The sequence below is a fragment of the Pelodiscus sinensis genome, chromosome 4 (assembly GCF_052426305.1).
Source record: "Pelodiscus sinensis isolate ZL-2025 chromosome 4, ASM5242630v1, whole genome shotgun sequence".
In the NCBI taxonomy this organism is placed as follows: Eukaryota; Metazoa; Chordata; order Testudines; family Trionychidae; genus Pelodiscus; species Pelodiscus sinensis.
In genome coordinates this window covers 24,972,768-24,993,388 of record NC_143055.1, presented here as the reverse complement: position 1 = coordinate 24,993,388, position 20,621 = coordinate 24,972,768, and the positions used below count along the sequence as shown (strand labels likewise).

The window sequence follows — 20,621 nt, the reverse complement described above, 5'->3', positions numbered from 1 at the left end:
TTCTAATTTTACATATTCTATTAAGCTCTGTTTTAAAAAAACCCTTTTCAGCATTTGTAAAATGCCCGTTATATGTTGCTCTAATTTTGTTTATATGCATTCTCTCTCATCCACATCTTTTCCCAACTTCTTTTCTAGATATAAAATGATTATGCATCTCAAAAGTCCCTTTAATAATCCCATCTATAATTATATGCTTAAGGTACCTAACCTGGTATGCTACTTTTGATAAAAGAATATCTAAATTTGTAACTAGAGAAGTGGGAGTTGACAGGTAAGATGAAAAAGCAAAGGAGATTAATGATACAATTTAAAAGGACAAGCATTTTGGTTTAAATTTTTCCAGCTCTTATTATTTCTTATGCTCTGGTCTGTAAATATTCCCCAATTCCCCTTATAATTAAACATTGAAATTCTGGCCCATCTACCATGGAATTATTCCTTTTCTAGGTTTTGAGTATAATTCTCAGCTTCGCCTGCAGCAGAATGACCCTGGAGAATGTTCTGAAATACTACATTGTGTAGATTTACAGTATCAATATTCAGAGAATGAAAAATACCATGCAGGTCTTGACAATTTTCTGAATGCAAGCATACTTTGTGATGGGAGGTGAGGTGGGGTAGGGGAGGGTGCCTGAAGTTATAACTAGGGCCCTACCAAATTCACATTTGGTCAATGTCATGGTCATAAGATTTATAATTTAATTTTACAGTATTATAATTGTAGAGGTGCTCACTCCCCCCCCCCTCACCGAAAAAAAGGATTTTTTGGAGGCTTACAAAGCTATAGTGTGTGTGTATGGGGGGGGGGGGTGTTTTCAGTACTCTTTATTTCTGCACAGCTGCTGATGGAACTGCTGTCTTTAGAGATGGGAAGCTGGAGAATGGCAAGACACAAGTTTATTTTAGGGGGTTTGTGGTATTGTAACCCTTATATCTGCACTGACATCAAAGCTGGGAAGTCAGAGAGCAGTGGCTGTTGGCTGGGTACTCCTCTCTGAAGGTATCATCCCACCAGCAGCAGTTCAGAAATAATGATGGTATGGTATGTTATCGCCACCTTTACTTGTGTGTTACCGCCTTCAGAGCTGGGCCCTAAGTCAGCATCCACCTCTGTCTGGCTGCCTAACTCTGAAGGCAGTAGTGGAGAAGTAAGCATCCATGTGTGGATTTCTTCCATCTATGTGCAGACACAATTTTATGGACACCAAGGCATGTGCCAACGTGCACCACCAGCAGAAACAAAGAACCTAGCTGTGGGTGTTTTGCTAATTGCTGAGCAGCATTTGAATCTCTCCTGAGTGGCCGCACAAGCTTACAGGTAATACTGGTGACCTGGTGTGGTATTGTCACCCTTACTTCTGTGCTGCTGCTGGTGGGACACTGTGTTCAGAGCTGGGTGCTTGGCCAACAGCTTCCACCCTCTGGCTGCCTAGTTCTGAAGTTGGTGCAGAACTAAGGGTGGCAATACCATGACCCCTCTAATATAACCGTGTAAGTCTTTTTTGGATCAGGACCCCCAATTTTAAAAATATTGGTTTCCCCCATGAAATCAGTATAGCACAGGGAAAAAGCACACAAAATGTCAGATTAATTTTTTAATCATTTGAAAGCCAAACTCTAAATCTTCTATTATTTTTACTTTTCAGTTAAGAACAACAGGGAAGAAAACAACTTAAATAGTGAGATGTCTCTATAGTCCGGTTTCTGACTGAGAAGTCTGGATTATATTTTGTATATGTTTCTGTAACATAAGGCACCCAGATGACTGGCACTTGGCACCTATATAGATGTCTAAAATATATAAAGAAAGATGTGGGCAAAGAATCAATAAAAAATTAGTAATTTGCTTTCCTGCCCATGGCACATTCTACTTTCCTGGCATACTCTTCAGTAGTTTCTCTGTATGCCAGGCTAGCAGATGCTGCATCTCTCTTGGTACTAGCTAGAGTTCTCCTTCAAATTGCTCTATATTGTCATATAATTTTAACTGCTCATTTCTCCTGCAGCATTTCATCATTTTTATGTCTTCATATTACTTTCAGGGATATTTCTACAGTATTCTCAAATACAAGCTCTGAATCATCCCAAAACCCATATGACCTAAAAGAAATACCCCAAAGCAGCTAAATAATATTTTTGCCAATTCATTTCTACTTACTACTTTATCCACATTTATTCTTTAAAATTCCCAAAAGCATGTGTCTTGTCTGCTAATAAAGATCGATATCAATTATATTATTTATAAGCTCAGTCAACTGTGGAGATCATCTTTCCTTTGGAAAACATTTGTGCATTCCAATTTGAGACCATATATCCAGCTCCTAACCCTACATGCTAAATTTAGAAGTGAATCAAGAGTTGGCTGTTCATCTAGGTCTAGCTTTTCATACACACAGGGGCCTGATCAGTAGGGTATTCCTATTGAGTTACATAGGCTATTCAGGTGGGTGAGGACTATCTCAAAAAGTAAAGGATGCATAATCAGCCCCAAAGCCTTGCTGACTTCAAGTGGGAAAAATCCTCTCAGTAGCAGAATATGGGCAACTGTGAATGAGTCTAACTATACAGGGTCCCATCAGTTAAAGAAGCTGACTGGAACACTTCATTTGTAAGGCAAGTTTTGACTCTATCCTTAAGACACTGCACTTATCTAACTCTGAATGATCCAGTTAAGCAAATCACATATTAAAAACAAAAATGTAAGTCAGTCATTTGGACAAGTATGACATGGAGTGAGGTTGGGAGAAAAGAAAATAAGCAAGATCTTATTTTAACACATTCACAGCAGCAGATAATTCAGATCTACATCACAACTGGGGTTGTGACTAGAACCCCTGATTCACACCAAAGCACATGTGTCTACCACTTAGTATAAAGAATCTTTATAGCCTGTAGTAGAAAAAAACCTTGTTCTTTCAGTGGGACCACTATCATTAGTCAACTCACATATAATGACCCTGCTCCTGTAATGTGCAGCACACAAATTGATGTACCCATTTAGAGCCTCACTGTAGTTAATGGGCTCTAACTGGGTAGGTGGGACAGCAGTGTTTCTGTGTTCTGGTATTAGGGCCAAATACTGTATATTACACTATGATGGTGAATAACCAATATGGTAGCTGTTCAATATTTCCCTATATGATTTTAAAAATAATAATCCTTCTCACTAAAATTTTAAATTATTTTTTTAATCCTTTATTAGGTATAGCTAAAATATTTTTAAGCGTGCCCTGTACTGCTCAGTTAACACAGCAGTGAAGACACCAGAAACAGTTAAAATAGAGATATATTTACCTTTCAATCTTGTTTATGAGACTTGCTATCTGGCTTATTGCTGTGTTCAAGAGAGAAGAGGTATAAGAATCCCATAAGTGCATATTCTTTATCAGGTACTCTCTGTAAGCAAATCTTTTACTCAGATGATACTTCTTACTAGCCTGTAAAAAATCCATCAATTCTTCAAAGTCCCCCTATGGGAAAGAAAATATACACATATGTCTAATTGTCTAATGATAAGTTATGTTCATTTTAACTAATACCTGAGAGATTATTTAGATTAGCTTAGTGCATTAAAGAATAAAGTTAAACAGCCTTTACAAGTGAAAAACAACAAAGAACTTTCATACTAGTTAAAAGTATTTTAAATTAGAGGATTGTGTCAAGTTATTACAGTGCATGAATTTAACACAGTTTTTTGATCTATGGGCCTGAACACACGCCGCTTACGACGCAGAGTAGTCCATGGAAGTCAATGAGACTGATTCAACAACATACTTGATGCATGAGCCTAGATTTAAACACATGAGCAGTCCTGTTGACTTTAGCAGGACTAGTCATGTACTTACAAGTAGGCATATGTTTAATTTCCTTGCTGAACTGGGGATCAAGGATAGTATAATATATGGAGATATACCTCATAGAACTAGAAGGACCTTGAAAAATTATTGAGTCCAGTCCCCTGCCTTCATGGGAGGACCAAGTACCACCCCTGACAGATTTGCCCCAGATCCCTAAATGGCCCCCTCAAAGACTGAGCTCATAACCCTGGGTGTAGCAGGCAAATGTTCAAACCACTGAGCTATCCCTCCCCTGCCCCCAATGCTCACTAGAAAATATATACAAATCTAGTTACGTACAAGATAGGGACTGTAGGTTTGTTCTTAAGTTGAATTTGTATGTAAGTCGGAACTGGTACATATTGTAGGGGAAACTCTAGCCAAACATTTCTCCAGAGCTCAGTTTTATTCTCTCACACCTCACTTCCCTCAGTCCTTTATTCTCAAGTTGAGGTGTCTGCTGAGAAAAGCCGCTCCGCGTCTCCCTGGTCTGCTGGGGGGGGGGGGCGGGGGCGCTAGCTTCGCGTCTCCCTGGTCTGCTGGGGAGAAGCAGCTAGTGCGGGGTTGCCTCACCCCGTTTGTAAGTAGGGATCCGATGTAAGTCGGATCCATGTAACCCGGGGACTGCCTGTATTTTGAATGGCCTTTCCCTTGAGCAATTTCCAATTTAAGATACAGGGTAAAACTTCCAAAAGTGCATAAGTGATTTAGGATTCTATGTCACTAAGCACTTTTGAAGAATTTACCCCTGAGCTTTAACAACAGGCCACAAGTGTTCACATTTGTCATGTGTCATGGCTCCTTCCCCACTCTGGCACGATAAATGCAGAAGTGGGAGCCAGCAGGTGCTCCCCAAAACCTTATCTACCAGGCTTTGGTATAAAACTTCCCCCAAAATCTTAAAAACCTAGATTTTGGGAATAAAATTTTCGCTGCCACCACCCAAACATTAATAACGAGATGAGGGGAAAGATCATTTGGGAAATCTCACCCCTATTATAAAAATCAGGACACACAAGTAACCAATGCCAGGTTAATAAAAAGAAAAGAGAAAACTTTTATTATAACAACAACATTCCTGTTGCAAGCATAAGGATCAGATGGAAAGGTAACAAAATATACTCATGGAGGAATTACACCAGGGGCTAGAACTTAGTTAAAAAGAAAAGCCAAACATCTCTTAAGCAGTGCCAGATATGAGATCCCATACCCAACCCTTAAAACAATAAAGCCTAACAAAACTACCTAAACTTTACCCTATTTACAGAAAGTGAAGAATTGTTTCTTGGGGAGAGAGAGACATGCTTGTTCCTCCCCTTGCTTCAGAGGACTCACCCAGAGAAACAAAAGGAGAAAAGAAAAAACCCAAATTCCTTTGTCCCAGTTTGAAAGTCCTACCTACATTTCTATTGGCCACTCCACCTGCCTAGGTGTGGTTAACCCCTTAATCCCCAGGCTGCTGGCTAACCCTCATCATCATGACATCATATAAAACCCAATTAGCTGGTATAGACTGCTGTAGTGAGCATGCACAATTCCTATCATTATTGGGGTTCGTTAATCATGTTTGTTTAGACTTTTACATTTTTAAAATTATGGGACTGTAGTTTTGCATCTTATTTCTACTGTCAATCACTTATAGAAGTGATAACACAGCAAAGCTCTGCAAGTGTATATATTTACAGAAACATTTCACAAATATTAACATGTGACTGTTTTCTAATAGAAGGTTAAGAGTGGAATTTTTACGTTACCTGTATTTTAGAGTAATCCTCTACTATTGCTTTGGCCATGTCTAGTTTTAATTCTCCCTTGAAAACAGCGTTTTTTATCTGTGTAAAAAAGAAATTATGGAGCTCTGTTCTCTGGGAAATAGCCAGCTGGCGGTAAGCCTTCGCAAAATATTCCTCCTGCTTCACCAAAAGGAACCTCTTCATGTGGTTTTGCTCAAGTTTGTGAATTTTCTCCAGAAGATCTCTGTATTCGATAGCAGACTGGGAGAGGACCAAAAAAAAAAAAAATCCCAAAACTGAAATCCAAATGATTACAAGTGTTTAACATATTTTACAAGTACCTATATTAGTGAGACTAATGATTACAATATGTTCACATGTATTCAGTGCATACTATGCTCATTCCTCTTTAAGTCATCTGAAATGAGCAGCTGTTTTGAAATAAAATAAATATTAACATTAAATCATATTTTCAATATTGAACAGAAAAGACTGTGTTAGAAGATGAATTTGTTCATCTTCACATATTCAACTAATAACCCAGATCATATTTCTAAGACATAATGAAGACTTTTTGGAACTGAAGAAGTATCCTATACAAGTTATTCATAATAAGCCATATAACATTCCACAGTGACCAAATATATATTAAGTGTATCTCTTAGTCTACATTAATTCATGAATAGTAATAAAATGGAACACAGCCATACTAATTAGGTCAGTGAAATGGCAATAAGCTTACATTTAAAACAGAATATAAATTATATGTTCTATGAAATGAGAAAACAATCTGTTCTACTGTAATCATTAGAAGTTCTTATTAATAGAATGCACATATGTTAAAAGACAATATTTCTACTAATTAGTCTGAAAAATTATTTTAGAACCATAACAATGGAACTAAAAATAAAGCTTCTTTACGATAAATACTTTGTAATCTATGTCTAGTGAGAATATAATGTACATAGGGTTCAGTCACAGATTGTATAAAATTATTAAAAGTAAAGACACACATATGCCCCACTAGGAATGTAAATGACTAGTCAAGTAGTTGACTACCCAATAAGCAGGGCTCGACAATTAGGGCAATCTGCTCACCCATGGTGAGTAGATTTTAGCCCAGCATGGCGCCGCAGCACGATTAGCGCATGCGCAGCATGCCAAACCGTGCGGCTGGCAAGCGGGGCTCGCCGCCGCTTGTCAAGGCCTGCCAATAAGCATAGACTTATTGGGTAGTCAAGTCATTACTCAACTACTTACTTCCCCCGAGTAAAAAGCCGGTTCCCCCCAGCACCATCTCTGCGGCGCGGGAGGGAGGGGGGAAGGGAAGAGGGCATAGGCACAGTGGTCCTGGACTTACTACATTTAAAATGCAGAGCCACAGCAGGGGTAAGAGCCACCTGGCTCTTACTACATTTAAAATACAGAGGGGCAGCAGTCTGGGACTCAGTGCAAGCCGGGACTGCTCCGTCCTGGGACCTACCCCCGCTGTGGGTCTGCAGTTTAAATATAGTAGAAGCTGGGCTGCCTGTGCAACTGGCTCCTACTACATTTAAACTGCAGAGCCACAGCAGGGGTAGCTCCTGGACCTGATACGAGCTGGGTCAGTGTCTTCCCCTATCGACTAAACTTGTAGTCAATATAAATTGTATCGACTACACGATTCGTCAGTCACCCGCTGCTTAACATCCTTATGCCCCACCACGCAAAGAGCACTTCCTGTACTATTAAAGGCTATAGTTAGACTGGTTGCATTGGTAATACTATTGATTTTAAACTGTTAGTCTGGTGAGGTTTGTCCTTTTCACAGTTACATACACACACACACACACATATTCAGCCCCTTCCATTTCAGAGATTAAAGTAGGTAAATAAAAATGTCCAACAATGGCTGTTGAAGTAATGCTGCAAAAGACTTATTTACAGACTTAATTTTATAGACTGCATATAGTCCCACCACCAAGGTTGAGCAGTCTCCTGCCACCACTGCGAGGAAGAAACGTAGGGTAGTGGTGGTTGGAGACTCTCTTCTGAGGGGAACGGAGGCGCCCATCTGTCGCCCTGACAGTTCATCTCGAGAGGTATGCTGTCTGCCAAGGGCCTGTATCCGAGATGTTACGGAGGCATTGTCGAGGATTATCTGGCCCTCTGACTACTACCCCATGCTACTCATCCATGTGGGCACAAATGATACTGCCAGGTGTGACACTGAGCAGATCAAGCGTGACTAAAGGGCTTTGGGAGTACAGGTGAGGGAGTTTGGGGCACAGGTGGTATTCTCTTCGATCCTTCCTGTCAAAGGTAGGGGCCCGGGCAGAGAGAGTTGCATCCCGGAGGTGAATGCCTGGCTGCGAGAATGGTGTCGCCAGGAGGGCTTCGGCTTCCTTGACCACGGGGTGCTCTTCCAGGAAGGACTGCTTGGCAGAGATGGAGTTCACCTTTCCAGGAGCGGGAAGGCCTTGTTTGGACACAGACTGGCTAACCTTGTGAGGAGGGCTTTAAACTAGGTTCGACGGGGACAGGTGAGCAAAGCCCACAGGTAAGTGCTGAATGTGCGGGACTGGGAGATGGGTTGGAAATGGGGGGGACTACGGCCTATAATGGCAAGGAGAAAGGAGGGTCAGGGCACAACAGGGAGGCAAGATCAAATCAGTATCTTAGATGCCTATATACAAATGCGAGAAGTAATAAGCAGGAAGAACTGGAATTGCTAACAAATACATACAACTATGATATCATTGGTATTACAGAAACCTGGTGGGATGGGACGCATGATTGGAATGTTGGTATGGAAGAAGATGGCTTGCTCAGGAAGGACAGACAGGGAAAAAAGGGAGGAGGGGTTGCCTTGTATATTAAAAATGTACACACTTGGACTGAAGTGGAGATGAACGTAGGAGATAGCTGTGTAGAGAGTCTCTGGGTTAAGCTAAAAGGGGTAAAAAATGAGGGTGATGTCATGCTAGGAGTCTACTACAGGCCACCTAGCCAGGTGGAAGAGGTGAATGAGGCCTTTTTTAAACAATTAATAAAACTATCCAAAGCCCAAGATTTGGTGGTGATGGGGGAATTCAACTATCCAGACATATGTTGGGAAACTAACACAGCGGGGCACAGGCTATCCAATAAGTTTCTGGACTGCATTGGAGACAACTTTCTGTTTCAGAAGGTTGAAAAAGCTACCAGAGGAGAAGCTGTTCTGGATTTGATTTTAACAAATAGGGAGGAACTAGTTGAGAACTTGAAAGTGGAAGATAGTATGGGGGACAGTGATCATGAAATAATAGAGTTCATGATCTTAAGGAAAGGTAGAAGGGAGACCAGCACAATTGAGGTAATGGATTTCAGGAAGGCAGATTTTGATAAGCTCAGAGAACTTGTAGGTAAGGTCCCATGGGAAGCAAGACTGAAGGGAAAAACAACTGAGGAGAGTTGGAAGTATTGCAAAGGGACGTTGTTAAGGGCCCAAAAGCAAACAATTCCGCTGTGTAGGAAAGATAGAAAATATGGCAAAAGACCAGCATGGCTTAACAAGGAGATCTTGCATGATCCCAAAATAAAAAAGGAGTCATGTAAAAAATGGAAACTAGGACAAATAACAAAGGATGAATATAGGCAAGCAACACGGGAATGCAGGGGCAAGATTATAAAAGGCAAAGGCACAAAATGAGATCAAACTAGCTACAGGCATAAAGGGAAACAAGAAGACCTTTTATAAATACATTAAAAGCAAGAGGAAGACCAAGGACAGGGTAGGCCCACTGCTCAGTGAGGAGGGAGAAGCAATAACAGGAAACTTGGAAATGGCAGAGATGCTCAATGACTTCTTTGTTTCGGTCTTCACCGAGAAGTCTGGAGGTGCGCCTAACGTAGTGAATACAAGCAGAAAGAGGGTAAGTTTAGAAGATAGGATACACAAAGAACAAGATAAAAATCACTTAAGAAAGTTAGATGTCAGCAAGTCACCAGGTCCTGATGAAATGCATCCCAGGATACTCAAGGAGCTGATAGAGGAGGTATCTGAGCCTTTAGCTATGATCTTTGAAAAATCATGGCAGACAGGGGTGATACCAGAAGACTGGAAAAGGGCAAATATTGTGCCCATCTATAAAAAGGGGAATAAGAACAACCCAGGAAACTACAGACCGGTCAGTTTAACGTCTGTCCCAGGGAAGATAATGGAGCAGGTAATTAAGGAAATCATATGCAAACACTTGGAAGGTAATAAAGTGATAGGGAATAGCCAGCATGGGTTTATGAAGAACAAGTCATGCCAACCTAATCTGATAGCTTTCTTTGATAAGATAACGAGCCTTGTGGATAAGGGAGAAGCGGTGGATGTCATATACCTAGACTTTAGTAAGGCATTTGATACGGTCTCGCATGATATTCTTATTGATAAACTAGGCAAATATAACTTAGATAGGGCCACAATAAGGTGGGTGCATAATTGGCTAGATAACCGTAGTCAGAGAATTGTTGTTAACGGTGCTAAATCCTGCTGGAAAGGGATAACAAGTGGAGTTCCGCAAGGGTCTGTTTTGGGACCCGTACTGTTCAATATCTTCATCAATGATGTAGATATTGGGATAGAGAGTATGCTTATTAAGTTTGCAGATGATACCAAACTAGGTGGAGTTGCAACTTCTTTGGAGGATAGGGACATAATTCAAAATGACCTTAGCAAGTTAGAGAAATGGTCAGAGGTAAACAGGATGAAGTTTAATAAAGAGAAATGCAAAGTGCTCCACTTAGGAAGGAACAATCAGTTCCATACATACAAGATGGGAAGCGACTGTCTAGGAAGGAGCATGGCGGAAAGGGATCTAGGGGTCATAGTGGACCACAAGTTGATTATGAGTCAACAGTGTGATGCTGTTGCAAAAAAAGCAAATATGATTCTAGGTTGTATCAACAGGTGTGTTGTAAGCAAACCTCGTGAAGTCATTCTGCCGCTCTACTCTGCACTAGTTAGGCCTCAGCTGGAGTACTGTGTCCAGTTCTGGGCACCACATTTCAAGAAAGATGTGGAGAAATTGGAAAGGGTACAGAGAAGAGCTACAAGAATGATTAAAGGTCTGGAGAACATGACCTATGAAGCCAGGCTTCATGAACTGGGCTTGTTTAGTTTGGAAAAAAGAAGATTAAGGGGGGACATGATAGCGGTTTTCAAATATCTTAAAGGGTGTCACAAGGAGGAAGGAAAAAATTTGTTCCTCTTGGTTTCTGAGGACAGGACAAGGAGTAATGGGCTTAAAGTGCAGCAAGGGAGGTTTAGATTGGACATTAGGAAAAAATTCCTAACTGTCAGGGTGGTCAAATATTGGAATAAATTGCCAAGGGAGGTGGTGGAATCTCCCTCTCTGGAGATATTTAAGAACAGGTTAGATAGACATCTGTCAGGGATGGTGTAGACGGAGCTTGGTCCTGCCTTGAGGGTGGGGGGCTGGACTCGATGACCTCTCGAGGTCCCTTCCAGTCCTATGATTCTATGATTCTAACTTCATTGGGGCTTTGCACTGTGTGAAACCAAGCATGTCCTTAAATCTTTGGGTGGAGAGATGGGGGGGGACTGACGCCTTACACCAAAAATGCTGTGCACCACCATTCATCAGCCAGTAGCAGGACTACCAATGTATCTAGCAAATGTTCAATCTGAATCAAGGTTTCAACATAGTACCTGTGCGCCATCCAAAACTAAAAGAACAAACACAACCCTCCCCCCGCCTCGCCCAACCTTGTTTTCCTCCTGGCAAGAGGCAAGGCTTACGGCTCTGTAACTGTGTTGGTTTTAATTTTTTTTAATTACTTAAATCAATATTTCTACTCTTCTGCACACAGAACAATAGGTTTATTTATTCTGTGAAAAATTTGCAAAAAGAGAATTTTGTCTATATATGTTTGGATTCTATGCCACTGAACTCCCTGAGTTCGAACATCTGCACCCTAGTTCAAACATCTGCACCCTAGTTCGAAGTAGGGATTCAAATGGAGGCAACCAAAATAGTAAATGAAGCGGGGATTTAAATATCCCGTGCTTCATTAGCATAATCTCTCCCGCGCGCTGTTTCGGAACTCAGCTTTTTCGTACCAGGAAGTGCGCTCTGGTTTAGTTCGAATCTGATTTAGCACTTTGATTTAGTTCGAATCAAACTCCTTGGTTCGAACTAATGTTGCTCCTCATTTTTTGGACATTAACATTAGTTTGAACCAAGGGTTTTGATTCGAACTAAAGCGGCCCAGAGTGCACTTCCTGGTTCGAAAAAGCTGAGTTCCGAAACAGCGCGCGGGAGAGATTATGCTAATGAAGCACAGGATATTTAAATCCCCGCTTCATTTACTAGTTCGAACTAGGGTGCAAGTGTAGACTGGCTGCAGTGGGAGTCGGATCAAGCCTTTACAGCTGAATGTGGCAAAGTAAATGGTCCCAAAATTACCAAATGCTGATGTACATAAATAAGGAAGCAGAAAAAATAATGGCAACTCCAAGCTCTACCATAAAAATAATATTATAGCTTCTAAAAGGGACAAAAACTAAAAACAACAACGAATGGTCCTGCAGTAGCTTAGAGACTAACAAAAATGTTAAAGGGACAATACAGACTATATGACCATTGGCAAGGGATGCATCTAGAGCAATGGGTGGGCAATAATTTTTTATGGGGGGCACTCCCAAGATTTTGGAAAGTGGTCAAGGGCCACACTCTCCCATGATATTAATGGAGGAGGGGTGGGGTCTGGGATGGAGGTTGGATGAAGAAGGGAGCTTAGGGTAAGGGACTGGGATGTAGGAGGGAATGTGAGAGGGAGTTTGGGTGAAGGAGTCAGTTGTGACCTGGAACACAGGACTGGGGTGCCAGAGGGGATACAAGAGTTTGGGTTGTGACCCAGGGTAGGAAGGGGTTGTGACCTGGGTAAAGGAATTGGTGTACAGCACATTTCTCAGGCAGACTCCTGCTCCTGCACAGGCTGCAGGAGCCACATGAATCTGCAAATAACTACAAGCCTGAGAAGTGTGGGGAGGAGAGGGGGTGCTTCATGTGCTGTCTGTTCTTCAAGCAGGCAGCTCCCATTGGCCGGTTTCTAGCCAATGGAATTATGCTAGGGATGGGGGGAGGAAAGGCAGTCTCTCTCCCTGCCCTCTAGCTGTGAAACACAAACGGTCTGCAGTCGCTTTTTTCAGCAGCATGCTGGGAGGGCATGCAGGGAATCTGCCTAATACTCCATGCTGCATCTGCGGGCTGGATCTAGTGGCTTGGCAGGCCAGATTTGTCCAGCAGGCTATATTTTGCCCAGCCCTGATGTAGAGACACGGTAGCTAGAATACATAATAAAATATACAAAAGCGGTGATATAATAAATAATATTATTATATTTATACTAAAATATAAATATGCATTTTGAATAAATCTGTTGTTTATGGTAAAGTTTCATACAGATGTATGGAAGAAAGGATCCACAGTGCACAGCCCAACTAATCTGTTGATTAGTCAGATATATAACTCTTGTATTCACATTTCTGAAAAATAAAGATACTCACCTTCTGCCTGAGCCTTATTAGTAATAAAAACATCTCCTAAAACTTACAATGCAAATATTGTCAAAAGAACCAAAAAAACTTTCTCTCAGTAATGTGTTGAGTAGAAATGAATAAAGTATATCTTCCTTTTCTATCAAAATGAGTTACCAATTTAAACACAAACTTTTGGCTAGATGTGATAGCACAAAAAAGGAACTGTTTCTTTGCTTGTACTGCTTTTGTGGTTATAGAATAGCAATGGAATTCACTGGCATGGACCACTGAATAGATTTCAGTGAAGATTCTATTTTGATCACTGGCACTTGGAAGAGCTGCTGGGACCTGTTCTATTGGATCCCATTCAGAATCAGGGCCAATATTTCTAAAAACATTGTTAGAGGTAGTGAAATATATCTGATGCTTCTTGTGTACTTGTAAAAAAGTAAAAAGACAGAAAAATGAATTAGAAAGAAAACTGTTCAATTAAGATCTGAATGACAAGTAAACAGACTGAAAGGCGATTGAGGTATTATCTTTTATTGGACCAAATTCTGTAGAGTAGAGAGAAAAGTTTTCGAGATTACACAAAACTCTTCTTCGGGTATGGGAAACACTCAAGAGTGACACAGCTAAATACAAGGTGGGACATTTAACACTTCTTTCTAGGGAGCATTCACGGTGAAATTCATCTCATTCGGTGCAGTAAGTGCCCCAATAATAATTATGTGGGTGAAACCAGACAACCACTATTCTCGGGAGTGAGCTCCCACAGGAAAATGATAAATGTAAAAAAAAACACTGAATCACCTGGAGTTGAACACTTTTCACAAAATAGTCACTCTGTACCTGACCTCTCAGTTCTCATTTTCCTCGGTTTGAAAGGAAATCCGCACTCCTTCAAAAGATGACTCTTAGAACTTAAATTCACAACTTTGTTAAACACTAAGACCCTGGATGGAATAGGGCTTAATGGCATATTGGTATATTACAACAATAATCTATAACCCAGAAACACATGCACCTCATCCCCTGCTGCTCCTCCCCGCCTCCCCCCCCCCCACACTTTTGACTACAGGGCTATTAATGGGTGACTTTATTTAAATGCTCACTTGAAATGTGTGTTATCGACCTGTGCTGAGCAATCTGTTCCACCTTGTATTTAACTGTGACACAGTAAGTATATTTCCCATACCTGAATAAGAGCTCCGTGTAAACTGGAAAGCTTGTGCCTCTGATCCGATAACAATTTTTTCTTACCCACACCTTATCTCTCTAATATCTTGGGCCTAACTTGGCTACAACTACCCCACATTCAGCTAAATAGTTGAAACATACAATTACTTGATTAAATGTATTACTCAAGCTTCTGGCTAAGTTTCTTGCCCCACACCATTTATCATAAAGTACAAAATAGTTTTGACTATTAATAGCTCTTGTTTAGAAACAAAACCCCATTACCACAAGAGTGTAACTCACAGATATCTTTGTGAAAATGTAGCCCCATTAAAATCAATTATTACATTCCAGTGAGAAAATTTCATTGTCTGAATTACAGAATCAATAAAACCATATACCAGATAAGAAAAGAAATGGGAACTCCCTTTAAGACCCACATCTTCAGTTCAGTTCAGTTCAGAAATTACTAGTGGCTGGTCTGGGAGATACTCATGCCTCAGCTAAGAATACATTCCAGAAATAAAAACCAAGGCCTGCTTCCTCCCACACCAAAACCCATCAAGTAATAGGAGAATGGTAAATGTTTTAGAGTGGGATTTTCCTAAACACAGGCTTCACCCTACTCCCAGCAGTTAAGTCACGCTGAACACTTTTGAAAAACACCACCCTTAGACATTTAGCCATAGTCTGCACTGCTTCCAAACTTGAATAGCATGAGAGAGATAAGAAGGAGGTTAAACCCATCCAACTAACTCCAAGTTTCCTACCTTTTATAAATTCAATACTGTCACACCAACCCTCTCCGCATCTGGTCTCTTTCCCATATTGTAAAGAGCATAACAGTTGGAGAGGGAGGAAGGAAATAAATGGATGAGTCTGGCTTTGATTTTCCCCCATTTCAAATCAGAATCTCTTCAAGGGCTGTCAAGCGATTAAAAAATTTAATCGTGATTAATCGCGTGCGCTGCCCCTTTGAAACACTTCAGCGGCATTTCAAAGGGGCAGTGCTAGCAGAGCCCGGGATCAGCTGGGGACTCCAGCTGATCCTGGGATCCTGTAGTGTTGCCATTTTGAAATGCTGCCACTGCATTTCAAAGGGGAAGTTGTACTGAGCCTGGGGTCAGCTGAGGACTCCAACTGATCACAGGTTTCTGCAGCGCTGCCCTTTTGAAATGCCACCATAGCGTTTCAGAGGGGCAGTGCACGTGATTAATTGAAGATTAATTTTTTTAATCACGTGATTAATTGAAGATTATTTTTTTAATCGCTTGACAGCCCTACTTATGACATGTCTACACTACCAAGCTTTGTTGCCAATAACTGCTTTTTGGTCATAAAATAGTGAGAGCCTTCACAATACAATGCAACTTTTGGTCGGGAAAAATGCCCAGTTTCAGAGACAAAAAACGTTCACATCTACGAGACTATTTTCCCTCTCTCTTTAGTATCAACAAAGGGCCAGTGCAGAACTGGCTCACCCAGTATCTCACAATGCTGTCCCCATGGTTCTGTTCATTGTTTTGATCATTATTTCCCTGTCAGTGTTATTAATTGCCATAAAAGCCCTAAATAACAAGTACAGATTATTTTTTGTAGTATTTGCAAACATGATAAAGAACTTAAGACTCTGCACATCTTGTTGTGTGGGACTATATTTCTAATGTGAATTATTCCATTGCTACAACTCATTGACAAATGGGCACTTTGAATAGCTGCATCGTTGCATTCAATACACAGGTATACACATTCATGTAAGAAGTGCAGCATCAGTGGCAAATAATGAATTGGGCTGGTTAATCCTTCTGAACCATCTTCCTAATTCAAGTGGTAAGGTTTGACAAATACAAAATATTAATTACAGGTATTCTTTTTTAAAGTTAATGCGTGAAATGTACAAAGTAGGGATGTTAAATTTAGATTAATCAACTAATGGAATAGTTGACGGAATTTGCATTGACTATTTGATTAGTCTATATGAACGTCTCTGCCTTTGAAATGTAGCAAGAGCCCTGCCAGCTCTTGCTACATTTTCAAAGGCAGAAGCACTGCGGGGAACACATGGCCAGCAGGGGACTCGAGCAGTGGCTGGCCCATACCTCATGTGAGCTTTGATTTTGAAATGTAGAAGAGCATGGGCCCAGCAGAGGTCTGCTTGAGTCCTCCACTCACTCTGTGCTCACTATGGCACTTATGCTTTTTTCAAAGGCAGAAGCACCACCGGCTCCCTTTTGTACTCCAGTCCCACAGACGGTGCTGGGGAGAACTGACTTTTAAGCCGGATCCCCCCCAAGCACTGGCTTCCTCACCCTGTTGCCTCTCTTTGATAGAGGCCGCAGGGGGGGATAGGGGAAGGGGAGGAGGAGGGAAGCGACTAGTTGAGTCACTAGTCAACTATGCTTATAAGACAGTCGACTAGTTGCTTACATCCCTAGTAAGAAGACTGCTGGAATTCTCAATGGGCAACTACAATAGCAAGAAAAAACACAACATCGCTGCCATTACACTCTAAGGGTATGTCTACACTACCCTGCTAGTTCGAATTGGCTTGGGTAATGTAGACATCCGCAATTGCAAATGAAGCCCGGGATTTGAATTTCCCGGGCTTCATTTGCATGAAGCCGGCCGGCGCCATTTTTAAATGCCGGCTAGTTCGAACCCCGTGCCACGCGGCTACACGCGGCACGGAGTAGCTAGTTCGGATTAGGCTTCTGATCCGAACTAGCTGTACTCCTCGTGGAATACACCTATTACGCCGTTACACCTATTACTTTTTAGGAAGAATGGCGTTGCACAAGAGGGTTTTTCTTGCACAAGAAGGGGCAGTGTAGATGCTCCTTCTTGCTCAAGAGGCTCTTCTGAAAAAAATGGTGGCTCATTAGGTATGCAAATGAGGCTCGGTGATATTCCACGCTTAGCCTCATTTGCATATTGTTTGCGCAAGAAGCCACAAGTGTAGACATAGCCTAAAAAGAGAAATCACAGGAAAAAATTAATACAAAAGTGTCACGGCACTTTTATAGCTGTTTTACCTTCTCATTCAGTCGCTTGATTATTTCTTCAGCTTCGTCATTTGCAGCTCTCTCTCGTTGATGCTGAGCCTCCATTTCTTTCCTAGTATCTAGATCACATTCAGCGGTTAATGCCACTATCTTCCTTTTATACTCCTCCTGAACTTCATTCTCCATGGCAAAAAAATGTTTTTTGAAAACGGAACTCATCCTTTTCTCCACATTAGGAGAAAGATTGTATCTGAAAACCATGTTTTTCATCAACATTGCAATCACCTCTTTGTAAATCTGCATGCGATATGCTTCCAGATCAGCATCTGCCCGAATCAGGTTTGCTACTTCCAAGCTGTAAAATACAAGTTGTGAGTGTTTAGGGCTTCAGATGAGACACAATTTTTATCACAAAAAGTTAACTATAACCATTAGATATTACACTACTGAATAGCATTCAAAGCAGACCAGAAGGATGACACACTATTAGTCTAATAATAGCACCACCACAAATTTGTGGGAATGAATAAATTTCAATAGTGCACTATTAATGAAATCTGGCTATTTTTAGATTTCCATTAATGGTCAATAATAGAGAGGAAAAGAGAAAGGGAAAAGGGATTTAAAAAAAAATTAACATATTTCTCAGATTAAAAGCAAACAAAAATGCCCTACAAATGAATGCCGTGAACAGAAATACATTCCTAATGGAGCAAATAATTAACTGCAAGTTGCACAGACTTTATACAATGGTTCCAATCTCACTATATACCCCCAAGTCTTGCCTGAAGTATTTTATACTTTTCTGACAGCACCACAGGAAAAAAAATACATGTGTTTTGATTAGTTCTTGATAATACAAATTAATATAGCCATTATCTCTTTCTCATGGAAATTAATCTAATTTCAGGAATAAGATTAGCAACACAGAGAAAAATATTTGTTACAAAAGGCAATATCCACTAAACATCATGCTGCATGTAAAGAGATACTCATTTGTTATTTCAGTTAATTAACTCAGGAGGACACATCTTTTAAAAAATGTATCTTTTCTAAATTCTGCCATTCTTAAACTAGTTAGAACTCAATTCAGTATTAGAGAAATGGATTTCTTGTCCCTGAATGCCATTTTGCATGAAAAGACAGCACTGTACACTTTTGCACACAGACTATAAGTAGATTTTAATATGCTATCATTCCGACGTGATTGACGATGTAAGTCTTGAACACATATTTACAGCTTAAGTCTGGCTAAGTGTGACTGATATAAAAATTAAACCAAAAAGAAAATAAAATCTATTGCACATAATAAATACTTTTCCAGTTATGGTAAATTATTGATTTGATTGGTTCTTCGAGCTAAATCTCAGATAAATTTCAAATGAGACAGCAGAGGCCCTGGAAAGATTTGCAACATGTTTACTGTAATAATAAAATGCAGCTGTTTCACCTCAAGGAGTCTAAATATTCAATCCTATAAAATGTTCAGCCTCTTCCTCAAGCAATTCTTCATTTTTAAATTAAAAAAGATTTTAGAGCTTGGTCTCCAGAACTAAAATGCAAATTTCTCCCTGCCCCCGCCTGGCAAGGAATTCACGCCCCTTGCAGGGCAGGAGGAGACTTTGCGTGCTGGGGCCTGGGACCGGGAAGAGTGCGCAAAGTCTCTCACTCCCTGTCCCCACCCTGCAAGGGGCACAGGGCTCTTGCAGAGTGGGGGCAGGGAGTGAGAGACTTTACACGCCCCTTCCACCCCTAGGACTTGATTGGCCTGGGGGCGGGGGAGTGGCAGAACATCTGCGGGCCACATTTGGGCCCTTTACTCACCCCTGCTCTATAACATTCAGTCCTTGGTTTCTTTGTAAATACAGGCTGAACTCCTCTAATCCAGCTCTGCAGACCCGATTAGTGTGAACCAGAGAGTTTGCCAAACTACAGGAGGTCAGCTATGGCATGAGTGCTCCAATGCTAGACCCACAGTTCCTAGCCACCACACAGGATCCCAGCCACTGGCCCCAAGTCAAAGCCACTAGCCCTTCTGCTGTTACCTAGTGTCCTGGCCTTGTTGCTTCACAGCCACCACTTGCTGTGATCCCAGCCTAAGGCAGTGAGGGACATGGACAGCGGTAAGGGGGGTGGCACAGGAAATTTGATCCATCCACAATAGGCAAATATCCAGCTAATTAAAATCATGTCAGACCATTGAGGATACCACACTAGATAGTGCCAGACTAGAGAGGTTCAACTTCCTGTCAAGACTGTTCCCCACTCTGGCACTTCAAGGGCAGAATGTGGGGGCCCATAAGAGACTTCAAAAATACTCTGCCAGTAAATGTTTCTACTTTAAAAAACTTCCCAAGGTCACCGATTCCCTGACCTTCGGTGTTACGCTGCCATCACCCAAATCAAAACCCATTTGAGAACCCAGGAAGATGCACTATGGAAGGTGATTTTATTAACAAAACAAAAAAGACATATTTGGTAAAGTATTACTTGGTTGCTAGGTGTTACTGTGATGAATGAGAGAGTGCTATCTTCTTCTGGACATACTAGCCATTCAGTTAATTAAATTGCTTGTAAGGGTTAAACCCAAAGGCAGCAGGTCCTACACAGTCTCCAAGATGTGTTGGCAGGGAGCCAGGAAAGCCAATGAAAACTTAGTGGGGGGGTTTGAATTGGGAAAAAAAAGCAGGACTTTCCTGCTGCAGTTTTAGTGGGACCAGAGTGGAGTAGAGATATGAGTTAAGCCAGGGCCAAAACGTGGAATTTCCAGCAATTTCCATGCCTTGGGAAGAACTAAACCTTGGAACAACAGATATGTGAGTAGAACAGGGAATGTTTAGTTAGACACAATCAGATTATTTTCAGGTTTATTATGCTGAGGCTTTCTTCCCTTCCCCCCACCATCCATTCACTAACTTTTTAACTGAATCTCAGGGAAGGAAGTCTCTGTGTATTTAATTTTGCCTTTTTTTCAGATGTTCTGTAACACCTAGCAACTGAAAAATGAAATCAGTTGTAGCAGCTATAATGTGCACATCTAACCCAATGAAGTTAGATAGCACCTATAACCTTATTTCACTTATGTATTTGAAGTACCAAACATGGTTAACTCTTCAAATACAGTTTTTACTCTTCGTAGGGTTGTGCGGAAATAACAGGTTTGCAATGCACACACACTGTATATTTGTGTGTATACACAAATCCTTCTCATCACCCCCCACAACTCAAAAAATATAAGTAAAAGTTAGGAAATACTGAAATAAAGGTTGCTTGTGTAATAGCTTATGATTATGCAATTAAAAGCCACACATAATGCACAAGAGAGTTGAGTTATCTTCCTACTCTGAATTCTGGA

General features: G+C 41.0%; 1 protein-coding gene across 4 annotated transcripts in view; it reads right to left on the bottom strand.

Moving 5' to 3' along the window:
- Positions 1–20,621, bottom strand: part of EVC2 (EvC ciliary complex subunit 2) — a 155,069-nt gene that overhangs the window by 68,294 nt on the left and 66,154 nt on the right. For all 4 annotated transcript variants that reach the window (XM_075930752.2, XM_075930753.2, XM_075930754.2 and 1 more), the window contains 3 exons: positions 17,297–17,621; positions 5,594–5,833; positions 3,298–3,473 (listed from right to left, as the gene is read on the bottom strand). In XM_075930752.2, the coding sequence (XP_075786867.2) occupies positions 3,298–3,473; positions 5,594–5,833; positions 17,297–17,621 (741 nt within the window). The remainder of the gene's footprint in view (positions 1–3,297; positions 3,474–5,593; positions 5,834–17,296; positions 17,622–20,621) is intronic.